Here is a 15,561-nt window from a genome sequence, read left to right as displayed (position 1 = left end):
CATCCTATCCTCCCTCATCCTATCTTTCCTTCTCATCCTATCCTCCCTCCTCATCCTATCCTCCCACCTCATTCCATCCTCCCTCATCCTATCCTCCCTCCTCATCCTATCCTCCCACCTCATCCTATCCTCCCTCCTCATCCTATCCTTCCTTCTCATCCTATCCTCCCTCCTCATCCTATCCTCCCACCTCATCCTATCCTCCCACCTCATCCTATCCTTTCATCTCATCCTATCCTCCCACCTCATCCCATCCTCCCTCCTCATCCTATCCTCCCTCCTCATCCTATCCTCCCACCTCATCCCATCCTCCCTCCTCATCCCATCCTCCCTCATCCTATCCTCACTCCTCATCCCATCCTTCCTCCTCATCCTATCCTCATTCCTCATCCTATCCTCCCACACACCCACTGCTACATCAGTACTGAATGTTGCTGTCATTCAGTATAAATTGATGTTTCAGTCCCTGCAATGAAATCAGTGTGACATCGAGGAGAGTCTTCGGTGACGGTACAACTTGTACTCTTCTTCTCGAGACCGACACGGTGATGACGTGTATTCAGGTCGCCCGGCAGCTCCGACCGTCGCTCACAGCTTCAGGTTTTTTCTCTTTGATGACCGCCCGGTACCTCGGCTCGTTTATTAGCGTTTCCGTAGCTGCTCTGAAGGGCGGACCAATCAGAGACCAGTATCGGTGGTTCACTGCATATGTCCCGCCCCTCCTTCACTGTGATTGGACGGCTGGTGACAGTGACGAGTGCGGTGCTAATATTTTTCAACATTTGTTAAATCTAAAAAATTGCTGAACATTGGGCGTGCAGTGCAGAATAACATTTAATAAACACGCTGTGAAAAAACGCTCTGGTGGACGCGGTAGGTCGTTGCAGCGGCGGCAGGGTGTGATGCTGATTGGTTTAAATGAACCCGAGGCAGGATGGAACCTACCCTTGAGCAAGGCTACGGCAAAACAGCGCAGGGTTGTCTGGCGAGAAGCTGAATGTGTCTCAACAACAAGCTACATGAGTGAATCCAACACATGGACATCACATCCATGGCAGACACACACCAACGGTTTTCATAATATTTGACCCCATTTCTGTGACTTGATTGACAGGAAGGACCTGGGAGCCCTATGATTGGTTGTTGAGGGAAGGTGAGAAACCAGCTGACTGACAGCGACACAACTGCCGTGTGTAATCCTGTATCAGGGATCAGTTGGAAGGTGATCAAACGTTAAACTCATCCCTGAAGGAGGATAATTCACGACACAACCAGCCCAGCCAGGCCGTTGCCCACGGTAACGCAGCCCGAGAAGCTTGAGATGTTTTAGTGAGCAGATGTTTTTCCCTAAATACCACTGCATATTCAAAACTTCTCAAAATCATTCTGTTCATTTTCAAACCATTTCCAGGCTGGAAAACAGTTTTTGTTATTTCACAACTTTTCCATGAAGGTGGGAATCCGGCTGTCAATAATCAAATGTATTTGTTCTGTTTAACTCACAATTGTTGTGATAACTTGAAAATTTGCCAAAGTTGTAAACAGATCACATCCGTGAGTATCAGGGACAGCCTTCTGGGGCCCTTTCTTTTTTCTTTTTTTTTTTTTTTATTGTATCCTAATCTTATTTACAGAATGTCAATTTACTCATAAATATGTTTCCCATCCAAGTTGTACAGCAGTCATAGTCTTGTATTAAATTAATAATCAACTACTGTAACTTCACTCATGGTTCAAAGTGCTTTGTTTCACAACGACTAAACATACAACTGTAGAAAGAGTAGAATCAGTCTGAGAACCAATAAACCAAATACTGTTTGCCACATAACACTGGTGGTGGTTTAGAAATGTGTATTTAAACACGAAGACATTATTTTAGAGAAACTGGGTAACTCCTCCCCTGCCATTACCCAGCATGCCCCGATCCTTCCTAACTAATAAGAATAAAGCAAACAAGTTGGTGATTGTTAGAAATAATCATTAAACATGCCGTGTTGGAATATTTCAACAAAGACAAATTCAGATAGCCGACACAAAATGAGTTGGTGACTCAAAACCATAAGTGTGATCATATAGGTATCAATTATTATAGTTCAACAACGCATTCCTGCTGACTGTATTATAAAAGCGACCGACTTGACAACTCTGTCAAAACGCACAGCAAAGAGTTACTAAGGTGTGATTAATCAAAGTAAATTATCAATCAAAGTAAATTATCAATGGATTAATGGAATATAAAGGAGTCACTATATAACCTGCAAAGTGAGGTGATACCAGGTTTCAATATCACCAACGACCACCTGTGAGAGAAGCGATGTAAAGAATGTCGTCTGAAAATGGAGGAATCCTCGATGTGGTGCTCGGTGGAGTTGTCCCTTCTTGCAGGGCAATTGGGGGTTCTCCGGTGGCCCCCTGGTGGCCCCCTGGTAACCCATCTAGTGGCCCCCTAGTGGCCTCCTGGTAGTCCCCCTGGCAACCCCCTGGTAGCCCGGGGCCGATTCATTTGAGTCTCACCATCCATTGTTTGTGTTTTGGGGCCTGATAATCCTAAAGACATCATTGTGTCGCTGCGGCTGGACTTCTGGGATTAACTGCCTCACAGCTGCTTTCGTCAGTGGTCGTTGTGCCCATTAGGACGGCTGCATCGTCACAGCTCAGCGAGACTTCGAGGCTCCCGGTAATTCAGCGTCTCACCGTCGGTGAGCTGAAGATGTTTTCTGTGATCTCCTCCATGAGACAGCCGCTGACTTCAGAGCCTTCGTGTGCTAATAATTCAGAACATTGTAGGTTTGCTTTCTTTTCTGCAGCATACCAGGCTAATGGAGTGCCACTTAAACTAAAGAAGGTCACCCCCACCACCCCCTCCCCCGACCAAAACCTTGAATCGAACCCCAGCGCCATTCACAAACGAGAAGCAAATGTTTTGCAGGACAGATTTATGAGACACCGTCACTGAAGGCAAAACAAACTATGCAGCTCAGTGAAACATGTGCGGAGTAAGAGCAGGCAGCAGATGCAGAGAGGTTCGATGCCATCGGCCACTCATCAAGCTGTCATGTTGCAGAGTCGTCCGTGACGCTCATGTTTCACTGGGATTCAGGTTCACGGGATCTCACGCTCTTTGGACAGAGTTTGATTTGGGTTTTAGAGGTCACGTTAGCATGCGTGAATGATCGTCTGGTTGACATCCGATATACATCCTCAGTACAAATAAGTGCTCTTATTTCCTGTGTCCGATAAATACAGCACATGGCAATCTAACCAGTATTGAAATATTGACAAGAGGAAAAGTTGACCAAAGTAAGCAGGAAGTATCTTCTGAGGACCATGAATGGCTGAACATAATTCCCATATCCAGCCAGTGGTTGAGACATTTCAATCTCAGCGACGGACGGACTGACGGACTGACGGACTGACAGACAGACGCCATCGCCAGGCCTCCAGGCTCGATGGCAGCACGGCTACAAACCACGCGGTGGTCCAAATGAAAGCTCTTAGCCCGTTTTCACACTTACTCTTTTGTGTCCAGAGCCGACCAATCAATGCTATTGATGAGGCTTATGAGGCAGTGAAACTTCTTTTTGCGTCCCCAAATAAAGAAGTTTAAGTGTACTGAGTGAAAAGAAAAAGGATAATAACGTCGCTGCTCAAAAATCAATGAGGGCTGAAACACACTTCCGCTTCTTTTAAGCTTTGTATTAACAAATAAAACCATCTGTTAAAACAAATGTGAGCGATAACTACTTTATAAATTCAGTTATACTTCACGTTGTTTGAACGCACGAATGCATAAACAACTCTGAAAACACGTCAATATGATACCACACAAAGTCTTTAAGTAGTTTAATGGATCAGAGTTTCTTATCTCTACCATGAGTGGGGTAAGGTTGAATAAATGGCCAATTGCCAGCCTTTAATGCTCTCCCACTGGGAGCCTACTACAATATGCAGAACTAAAAATGCATGAGGCTTTCAGCTGACAAATGGTTGCCACAATCACACTTATAGCATTAACCAGCTTACAGTGTAAGCACACTAGGATGAGACCAAACAACGGATGTCTATACCAAGATTAGTCATCTTATAAAACCACATAGGCAGATTAGGTGTCTAATTCTACTGACCCTCTGAAATAAATCTGGGTTTATTATCCAAGGAGCTCCAAACCTATGACTCAAGCCAAGTTCTAACAGCTGCTCCAGCAGACAGATCGCTAAAGACCCTCTTCTACCAGATGATCCGGTCAAGCAATCCTGATCAGGCTGCATGCGCTTAAAGAAATCAATTTCATTAGCTATTCACCTATAGGACCTCGGTGGCCGAAGCCGTTGGTTTCCAGTTAGAAGGACATGCGGGTCATTTTTCAATCAGGCAGAAAATAATGAATTAATTCATATTCTGTAGTTTTTCTGATGCCTTTCCAAACCGCCACACATTGAACACTTGCCTGTTTCTTCTTCTGGTACATATTTACACCTGATGTTATTCTGCACGAAAGATTAATTCCCAAGCGGGTTTAAATATTACTGTAAATTTTTGCATAGGGAAAATTTAAAAATCCAGGGGAAATAATAACATTATATAAAAACCAAAAAGGCAGGGCGTAAACTTTAAACACATTATTTCTGTATGAATGTACATATATTTTGTTAAAATGTATGTGTATGTATGCACCTTCACATATGTTTGTGCGTGATATAATCTATTAATTTATTTATATTTTTGCGAGACTCCTAAGATAAACTGTTAGGAGAACAACATACATTATTTTTGTTTTGTTTTTATATTGTCACAATATTGTCCAGTGATATTTTAATTAAGATCATGTTGAAAGAAATTATATAGCGACTATTAAATAATAAAACTGTTCTGTGTAAAATAAGGACACCACATAGTCTCATGGTAGAAGTGTGTTAAATGTGCCTTCTTTTAAAAAGTGAAAAAGGTCTCAGTTATTTCAAAACAGCACTGTTGACAACTTGCTTGAGTTTTTCCCAAAATGTTCCCTCAAATCTTAAATCTGATACAAAATGAAATATATCATTGCTTAAACAAGAATAAACTCAAATTTAACAGCAAAGCTTGGATTATTTCCTTTGTGCTGAAATGTAAACAGTGAACAGAATTCATTTCGTGCTACAAATAAAGCACTCAGATGAAAATAATCACCTTTGATATCCACTGGGGCACGAAGATGGCCTTTTATTTAAGGTCACTGTATCAGAGCTCACAAGCCTCCGTCCTCATCTGGGCTCTAACAAAGCACATTAGAACACACATGGTGCCCTCCTATTATCTGAGCAGTTATTAATACAGTAACTACACACAATCATGATGGCAGGTCAGATGTGAAGATGTGAAGCAGGTTTGCAAACAGGTGACGAAGTGATAAATGATGATGAGGAGGGGCAGCTTGACACATTGGGATTAACAGGTCAACATGAAGTGGGTTGATGATGCCTGTGAAGCAGTTGTGAGCGTGTCATCCCCCAAGCCGGTAGTGTTGGGTCACTTAACCTGGCTGCATGCAGACTGGAGTTTGGGTGTCTGGCGATGGCACCCAGACAGACTCCAAATCTTTACATGCAATATGGTGTCTGTCAACTTCACAGCTGAACAGCAGGAACTTAAAACGCCTCCTGAGAGCGTTGGGACGACAGTGAAGGGAGGACCAAAGTGTGCCCCAACCCGTGCCTGCAGAGGGGGGCAGAGATGTGCGCACGGCTGACTGGGCTTAGTCAGATTCACACTGTGATCCAGATGGCCCAAATGTTGAGGCTATTTCACAAACAAGACCTTTACTTTAAACAAATTATCTGATAGGAGAATTTACAAAAATCAGCAGCGACATTCAGAAACAGCAGAAATAGAAAAAGCAGAACGTCACTGTTTCTTTTAAAGATCTGGATTTGTGTAGTGCAAAGCAAAGGTTTACGACAACAACAATTAAAACACGGAGCAGGCCGCGCAACATCACTGTGGTCCCAATGTAGAATATTTCTGCTGACTTTGCTAAATGTGGGCACTTGGTTGCAAATGATATATTTCCCTGATTTGACATCTGTTTTCTTGAATTATCAATTCCAGTAATTAACTGCCAAAGTGTGACATCTGTCCCTCCCTGTGACTCACTGAGCTTCTAGACCCAACAACATCATCACATTACTGTAAATTCAACAGCAGGGAGACGGTTCGGTCCTGCTTAGATAATTATTTCTATTCCTTTCAAACATCCTATGTGTCAACAACATTTGACTTGCTTAAGATTCATTTAACTCAAATTGGCCAAAAATGTTATTTGTTCTTTTTTTCTGTTGTTGTTGTTAAATCTGTAACTATGAATAAAGTTGAATATTGTGCCAGTGGCTCATATATTTCAGTATATATACTATATATTTTCATGTGGAGCAAAAACACTGAACCAGCACGAGTAGAAAAGCCCAGATTTGAAAGTACCACAAAGTTTTGAAAGTCACAGTTTAACCTGAATTTACCGGTCAATCAGGGTTAATCTTTTTAATCTGACAGGTCAGTGATAATCTCAACAGTGTCCAACAATATAAAAATCTGATGGAACAAAGGGACTAATGCCAACAGTAACGGCGTGGAAGGTTTAAAGAGATCAATAACTGAACAATCAGAAAAATCAATGCTAAAAAGTAAAAAGTGAAGTATTTTATGAGGCTAAAGTAAAAACAAGGGAACTCTGAAATAAATCTAAATAGACATCAGCATGTGAAATTGTCAGGTTTTAAACCAAAGCGGAAAACTGTCAAACCCTCCTTTTCCAAAAAAGTGAGGACGCTGTGTGAAATGTAAATAAAAACAGAACGTGATGATTTGCAAATCATAAAGATCCAAATGAAACTGAATATAGAACAAAGACAACATATTAACTCTTGAAACTGAGAAAAGTTATTGTTTTTTGGAAAATATATGCTGATTTTGAATTGAATGCCAGTTTATCAGCGGACTCTTCTACTAGAGAACCATGCTGTTGGAATACGTGCAGAATGTGGTTGGACGTTGTTCTGCTGAAATAAACAAGACCTTCCCTGAAAGAGACGTTGTCTGGATGGCAGCATATGTTGCTCCAAAACCTGAATATATCATTCAGCAGTAATGCTTCTTTCCAGATGTTCAAGCTACCCATGCCATGTGCACTAATGCATCCTGTACCATCACAGATGCTGGCTTCAGAACTGAGCTGATAACAAGCTGGATGGTCCCTCTCCTCTTTAACCTGGAGGATGCAGCGGCCATGATTTCCAAACAGAATCTCAGATTGTGATCCATCAGACCTCAGGACAGTTTTCCACTTCACCTCAGTCCATCTTCAATGATCTCGGTCCAGAGAAGGCGGCGGTGTTTCTGGATCATGTTTCTATCTGGTTTCTTCTTTGGAGAGTTTTAACATCATTTGTGGACGCAGCGATGAACTGTGTTCACAGACGATGGTTTTCACAAGTGTTCCTGAGCCCATGCAGTGATTTCCACTCCAGAATAGTGTGTTTTTAATGCAGTGCTGCCTGAGGGCCCGAAGATCACCACCATCCAATATTGGTTTCCAGCCTTGTCCCTTGTGTTCAGAGATTTCTCCAGATTCTCTGAATCTTTTAATGATATTATGAACGGTAGACGATGAAATCCACTAATTCTTTGTAGTTTTACGTTGAGGAACATTATTCTTAGATTGTTGCACTATTTGTCCATGCAGCCTTTCAGAGTGATGAACCTCTGAAATGCTTTTTTTAAACCCAATAATTTAACTGATCTATTAACAATTAACCTAATTAGCTGAGATGTTCCACCAGGTGTTATTTTAGTGTTACACAACTTTTCCAAGTCTTTTATTGACCCTGTCCCAATGTTTTTAATACATCAAATTCAAAATCAGCATAAATTTTTCATAAAACAATACAATTTCTCAGTTTCAACATTTGATATGTTGCCTTAGGTCCCATTAAACACGGGTTAACATGATTTGCAAATCATCACATTCCATTTTTATCTACATTGTACACAGCGTCCCAACGTTTTTAGAAACGGGCTTGTAATACGATTTTTCATTGAGTCACTATCTATGGTCAAATGAGGTAACCCAGTGGTGACCGAGCCTGTTGCCCACTGACGAAAAGCCTTCCAGTTGTCTGTGGCAACAATCCCAAGAAACATCACAAGCAGCGCACGGTTAGTGACGAGCTTTCCATAAACCGTTGTTCCACCAGAGGAGGTGAGTGTAGCTGATGCAACAGGCGTGCTCCGCAACTCACTGAGAAGAAGACGAAAAGATGGTGGCATTGTGGGTAGTGAAGTCCAGAAACTCAGTGGCAATTACTGCTAACACGTGTGGGCAAAGAGAACAAAACAGAGATCTGTGAAATATTCCTCAAATCTTGTGAACTCTTTTTTTTTTTTAAAGAAATTAACTTACAAAAACGTTTAAATTTGTGATTTAAATGGGAAAAAGCTTGATTAAAAAAGCAACCCACACTTTAACTGAAGCTTTTCTGTATATAAAAGAAGAAAAGTGAATATGCAGAGATTCATACATAGTTCTGAAAATGTAATAACATTGTGATGTAATTTGGGATTTTGACTTTACACAGAGCCAAACCTGCTAAAAAATATCAGTGCACATACGCTATATTCATAGTCAAAAATGTGTGAACACATGCCTTTAATGGACCCAGTGCAGCACAGAGGAATCGCCTGCCTCCAGCAAATCATTACAAAGGCAGCCCAAGGATTTAGAAATCAATGAGGGCATAAAGAGCAACCCGACCCAGGCATTCCTGGAAGCGGTGATACTGTTCTGTTACGCTGTAAATCGGATTACGGAGGGTGGGAGGGGTTATTGATTGAAACACGCCTCCTGCCACAGCATGTGTCCACCTCAGAGGAGTTGGAGGAACAAGTGACAAAACAAACTAAAGAAAACAGCGTTCGTGAAACACACCCTTAATGTAACTGCAAAATATCTGTGCAGTATGTGACTTTGGGTTTCCAGTTCGTAAAATATTTTTGTGTTCTTTGAAATGCTGTTGAGTTTAAAAACATATTTTTTTTTTTTGTGTTTTCTGAAAAGTTTTTGAGTTTTGTAAAATGTAAAATTTTTTGAGGAGTTTTTATTTTATGAAATGCTGTTTTTCTTTTTTGTGTTTTCTGAAATCTCTTTTTTATGCTTTTGTGTTTAAAATAAAAAATGTGTTTTCTAAAAAAAAAGCGTTTTGTGAAATGTTGAGTTTTGACCCTCAGGCTCACACAATGTATTAATCCACTGCTAAAAATAGTCCCCAACAAAAACAGGGTTCACTTTTGTTTGATTCATGTTTGTGAAAAAACAAAAGAAACATATCGGTGACGTGTTTTAATGATAAATATAACGAGCATCAATCAGCCTGCCCTTTAGGAAACATGAGCACATTTCCTCTGTTGTTGTGTTTTTCTATAAGTATCCAGATCCAGTTCCAAAACTTGCAGGATAATTCTGGTTCATGATTCCCAGTGATGTGGCTCTATGGGTCGGGCTGTTGTCACATATCAGGGCTCTGGGAGTGATGCTTCAGTTTTGCTCTTGCAGGTTTCAGGCTTGAAATTTGCCAATTTTTCAACCAAACCAGTGCAAAACTGAAGATAAGCTTCAACTCAAAGTGTTTGCAGTCAGTCCAAAAAACAGGTCATTTACAGTGTTGAGGTATGTGAGAGCACTCAGGCTCATATGGATCTATATGTTTCAGTTTGTCCAAACACAGTTGCTTTGCACTGAGATGTATTATTTCCTCGTCGGCTGCATTTACTCAGAAGATTTGAACCCGTTTATCCTGTGAAATGTTCAAGCCGAAGGGTCGAGGCTCCACCGTACAGAAGCAGAAAAACACTCAACACTCACACAAACCTGCGGATGCACAAACCAGTCGGGACTTTTTTCACCTTTGTGGAGAGCAGCGTCCTTTGCAAAACACTTACTATATTTTGAGTTAAAAATCAGACCAAAAGTCAGATTAAAAGGTTCATTTACAATATCCGTCACTTTTTAACATAGAAAACATCTAATGAACCCAGACAATATGCAGCTTTAGCTACAAATATGTGTGTGGTTTGTGTGTTTGCATGTTTATGTGAGTATTGACTTTTTTTTCTCAAACCTTTTTGTTAACGACAGCTGAAGAAACCCGAACACAACCAATGTCATTTACTCTAATTACATTGAATCATTATATATAAATATATTATGTATTTATTATTTATATATCAGTGTATAGTAATTAAACATAATACAATCTACCATTTATAATTTAGAGATGAACTCTAAAGTGTGTTGTAACTGATCTGACTTTAATCAATCTGTTCACACTGAGCGCACACACACACAGACACAGACACACGCACACGCACGCACACACACACACACACACACACACACACACACACACACACTGTTCTGTACCTGATCTCGAGCCCGGTCTGCGGGGTACTGGACCTCTGCGGCGATGAGAGCTGCAGGCAGGACGGGGTGGAGGGAGGAGCAACGTTTGCACTGCAGAAACCTGGTGATGGAGTTCTCCTCGGGGCTCCAGATGGCATTATAGGCTGCATGAAGGAGAATCAGTGGGAAGAACCGAGCTGAGTGTCACTTTAGAAACCAAACATGCTGCAAAAGGATCAGAATGAAACGTTGACACGTCCATGTAAATAATAAACTGCTTTAAAACACCCAGTTGAAGACTATGGGCAGGATGGAGTGATAGTGATGACGATGATAATGATAATAATAAACTTTATTTGTATTCTAAACTCAAGTTACAAAGTGCTTCACATACAATTAAAGACAAAACAACCTGTGAATTCCAGCAAGCTTTAACATCACAACACAATGATCGTATAAAACAACCATGAAAGCAAATGAAAACAGAAAAGAAATAAGAGTGGATCACAAAAATCAACAAAAATCATCAAAAACTCTGATAAAAGTGTGTTTTAAGAAGAGATTTACATTTTTTTTCTTCAAGCAGCTCCTTCCATAACTTGGAGGCTCTGACTGAAAATGTTTTAAGACGTGTCTCAGGAACAGATAAAAGTCTGTGAGAATCTCAGACTACGGAACAATCAGGTCGGCTAAAGAGTCTTCAAAGTCAACAGCAAAATCTGAAAATCAAATCTAAAACATACTGGGAGGCTAAAATGGGGGTGACATGTTCATTTTCCTGGTTTTAGTTAAAAGTCCGGCAGCTGAGTTTGAAAAAACAGAATGTGATGACTTGTAAATCGCATACATGGACTGATGATGGATGTTTGGTGGAGGTGAGGAGGCCGTCTGAAGGACCATGTTTCCTTACATACTGGGCTGTAAACCCACCAGTGAAGCCGTCGCTGCGGTCCGGCTGCAGCGCGGTCCTCAGGACCTGCAGCGACGCGGCGCTCTGGACCAGCAGCAGAGAGTCGTCTGGGCTGGACGGATGATGTGGATCACACCGGCACCGACGGGTCGGCGCTGCCGCCGCGAATCGGTCTCTTCTCAGAAAAGCAAGATGTTCACGTTCACACGCAGCACGTCGTAAAGCGCCTGAAAGACAGAAGTCAAAACACGTGAAATGAAACACGTCATTTTATTTAGCTTAATGAACCACAGCTCCATTTGTCAGACATTACCCGGTACCACAGGAAGAAGCTCCTTCTCACACAGAGAACAGTGAAGTCCCAGAGAGCACGGCTGCAGCTCCGTGATGCTCTGAGAGCACAAGGACAGTCACGTTAAATCATTATGAAACATCTCGTAAAGAGTTACTGAAAAGTTCAATGAATATTGGTTGTGAATGCTAATCTTTTCCAGCTGTGTATAGTAGCTTCAGACTCTGCTGGAGCCTCTGAGGTTGAAACAGGATGTGACATGGGATGATGTGACTCAGGCTGCCACCAGGTGTGTTTTACATGCGTTTGTTTGTGACACCAAGAAAACATTTGAAGCGCAACACGTTTGGCTGCTGGTGAACAGGCAGCATGCACTCATATCCGGTATTACCGTCAGTTATCCTGCCAAGCTTGTGTGCCCTTGAACGTCATCACATTGGTGAATACAAGTATGAATACTGAGAAACAGCAGTTTAAAGAAACATTTCAGCACTTTCACCAAATACTCACCGTTGTTTTCGGAGAGTTCTTCTTAAATCTCCTGCGTTTCTGCTTATAAGATCTCTGCACTTTTATGACTTGGGTGAAACAAAAACAAAAACAACAGTTGAAATATTACATTCATACATCAGTTGATTCCAGTAAAACAGCATCCTGATATTTAGACAGACGACTGTCAGCGTCTCAGGAAACAGCTCTGCTCGTTGTAGTCATGAATCTGTGCACACATGAAAGTTTATACTTTGTTCACTCAATAAGAAAACAAACAACAAAAGAAGATGGATTACCAGCTCAGTATATCTCACTAAGAATATAGATCATATTCTCTTTCTCCAAAGAAACTGTTTATTAATTATTTAGGTAGAAAACTAAAATATGATGTGCGACATCAAAACAGAGTTGTATCTTTCTGTTAGGAAACAACTTTCATCAGTTTCACTCCTTCTTCAAACACAGGAGTCAGAGAGCAGACAGCAATGCATTTTGGGATGTATTCTCCTCTCCTTAACAGCAGCAGTGGGTTGTTACGTTTACCTTTTGTTCTGCTGTGCTGACTTCTCGGAGCCTCCGCCGGACGACCAGCAGCCGCTCGCAGCTCCGTGATGATGTCGTCTGGTTGAGGAGTCACGACCTCGAACTCGGCTCCGCTGGGTCTGACAGGTGTGGAGGCCGCGTCGGCCACAGGTGTGTTCACAGAAGGCCTTTCTGACTCCTGACTGGAGGTTACGCTCGCTTTCAAGCTGGCTTCTGTCTGCTGAGGTGACGTCCAGCTGTTTTCCTGAACCTCTGCTGACCCACGCTCCTGATGGGGACCGTCTGAGCGCTGTGCTCCGACAGCTCTGGTTCTGGACGGTCTGCTCTTCCAACCCTGGGTCACTACCTTCAACTCGTGACCTGCCCTGATGCTGTTGGTCCTTCTCTTGGTCTCAATCTGCTGAACAGTGACTCTCCCTACATGCCTGCCTTCAACGAGTCCACCTGCCGATAGACACACGTGGCAGAGTTACGTTCTCCAGAAGTAGAATGAACCACAACGCTTCAGAGAAGTAACCTTCTTTAGAGGTTCAGTGTTGAGGGCTGTTTGGGGATCTATGGGCAGTCAAATGAATATATTTTGGAATAAAACGTAAAAGAACAGTGTAGTGTTGTTCTGTGGTCCTGATGAAATGCTGAGATCAGATACAGGAAGGATGGATTGAGAAAACAACAAGTTTGAAGGATTTCGGTCATCAGATTACATAAACTCACTGTCAGCTAAAAAGAAACACAACCAGACTGAATGGTACATCAACCGAAGTGCATTTTATTACTCTGATTATCATCTAGAGATGTGATTCACTACATTACAAAGTCTTTTGTACAGATATGTAACTAACTGTAATGCTGCTGTTTTACTGGTGAAGATCACATCAGCTATAAATGCTGCTTGAAGATCATCTACAGCTGCAGCACAAAACTCCATCCATATATCTCCTTTATTTATAAAGCACTTCTTTTTAAAAACAAGTTGCAAAGCACTTTACATACATTTACAGTTCATAAATATGGCAAAAATACAAGACAAAAATAAAACAGAGGGTGAATCAATAAAAGTGAAATCAACAAAAAGTGTAAAATAGTGTGTTTTTAAGTGTCAGCGTCCCTGATCTCCTCTGGGAGGTCCGAACAGAAAAGGCCCGGCTAGTCCGAGAGTCTGAGACCACCAGGAGACTTCGGACCTTCTGTTCAGCATGTGATCTAAAAGATATCCAGTAAACAGCAGCGAATGTCCATGAAGCTCAGAATATCTGATGATATTCTGTGAGATCGGACCAAAGGGTGGAGCGTCTCTGGAGGACAGAGGTCTCCTTCCTGTACATCCACCCTTCTGGTACTGACAGGGGTTCATCAGCTCCATCCTCCACGGTGCTCTGCCTCCATCCTCTGAACACGTTCTTCTGTTTCCCTCCTGAGAAGCGCTGCAAAGACGCGACTCGTCCTTTAGACGGGACTGGTGCTGGTTGGAGTCGTGTGTTCTTTAATCAGTAACGTCTGTCTGTGATGAAGCTGCTTTCTACCTCAGAGAACAGAGCTGGATGTATTGATCCTCTGATGGTGAGATTCCAGCGGCGCTCCTCCACCGTGTTTCCACTGAAACTACAAATGGACCTGGAGGAGTGAACACGTTTGCAGTTTGATTTAAAATCACAAGGTTTTCTGTGAAAGAGGAGAGAAGCTATAGATGTAGTGCTGACCACCAGAATATAATGAAGGAACACAGCATCTGTGGGACAACATGTAAAATGGAGGAGATCGTTTTTCTGTTGGATTTCTATTTTTTCTGTGATTTTAGCTCCGGTGTATTTTTCTTGTATTAAAAATGTTTTCTTAGTTCATCTTGAATGATTTGGTTTGGAGGGGAAAAGCAGAATTCTGATAATGGAAATTAAAAAAAGCAGTCCTTTGCCATTACTGAGCGTTCCAGTAATGTTGCTCCCTATTAAATGCTTTTAACACACATTCGCCGGCCTCTCGGTGCTCGGAGGTTTGATTATGTTAACGAGGGATCATGCACGATTACGTACACGATGAGCAAAGAGAGGCTTCAATGGAACACTTGTCTGCTCTGCTCGTCTGCACGCATCACACATTAGTGAAGTTTGTCCTGTAATGAGACAAATCACATCAGTGTAATCATGTTTAATGTCATCTCTCCGTCTCTCCCTCAACTAAGTCTTCTTGATGATTCTGCATTTAACATCGGCTTGATTAAATGACATGCGCTCCTCGGCCTGAAAGCTGCTGATTACACTCAGAGTGCACATGCACAGCTCATAAATAATAACCTTTATCCTCCAGCCTTGAAGGAGAAGTTACAATCTCACGGTTTGGTGAGATGACATCATGAACTTCTGTGAAGGTTATGATGTTGTTTTTGTTGAAATAGCTTCAGCTTCATTCTTGAAGTTGGAGTTTAAACTGCTGTTGAAATAATCACGAGTTATATAAATCTCTGTCCTGACAATATTCTGTCTTTATCATGCAAAACTGTCCAAGTACTTCTTCACTGCTGTTTCCATCATATGTTGGTTACTTTCAGATTCATATTTCCTGACTTCTTTCGTTAATCTTTATTTTTGGAGCTCCGTGATTTGCCGTTTATTTGTTACGTTTCCATGGTAACGCCTCTGTTGGCAGTTTTTCAGTTTGTTGACCTGAGCAGGTTCCGACTTCCTGTTAGTTCCTTCCTGATTTTACAAAGTGAACAAAAACCACTTTATTAAATATGATGCATTATTATAGATTAAAAGACTTCATGGTAAATAAAGTAGTTATCAGACAGTCAAGTAACTTAAACGTGTTTTCATGCATCAGTATTTCTGCAGTGCGAGTAAGGATGAACATTTTAAGCTAAATATTCACTACTAAGATATTCACTACTAAAGCCAG

General features: G+C 41.6%; 1 protein-coding gene across 2 annotated transcripts in view; it reads right to left on the bottom strand.

Moving 5' to 3' along the window:
* The window catches only part of brip1 (BRCA1 interacting helicase 1), a 96,845-nt gene that overhangs the window by 23,992 nt on the left and 57,292 nt on the right, over positions 1-15,561 (bottom strand). Inside the window, exons 21-25 of one of the 2 annotated variants that reach the window (XM_069166538.1) lie at positions 12,667-13,110; positions 12,142-12,209; positions 11,653-11,731; positions 11,360-11,566; positions 10,451-10,593 (exon numbers count right to left, since the gene is read on the bottom strand). In XM_069166538.1, the coding sequence (XP_069022639.1) occupies positions 10,451-10,593; positions 11,360-11,566; positions 11,653-11,731; positions 12,142-12,209; positions 12,667-13,110 (941 nt within the window). Of the gene's footprint in view, positions 1-10,450; positions 10,594-11,359; positions 11,567-11,652; positions 11,732-12,141; positions 12,210-12,666; positions 13,111-13,426; positions 14,281-15,561 lie in introns of those variants that run through there. The other variant, XM_069166539.1, reaches the window with a different exon arrangement.

The sequence above is a fragment of the Embiotoca jacksoni genome, unplaced genomic scaffold (genome assembly GCF_022577435.1).
Source record: "Embiotoca jacksoni isolate LCO1_2020_lvr unplaced genomic scaffold, fEmbJac1.0.p SCAF_39, whole genome shotgun sequence".
Classification (NCBI taxonomy): Eukaryota; Metazoa; Chordata; class Actinopteri; family Embiotocidae; genus Embiotoca; species Embiotoca jacksoni.
The sequence above is the reverse complement of the archived record's forward strand: the minus strand, read 5'-3'. Positions and strand labels throughout refer to the sequence as shown.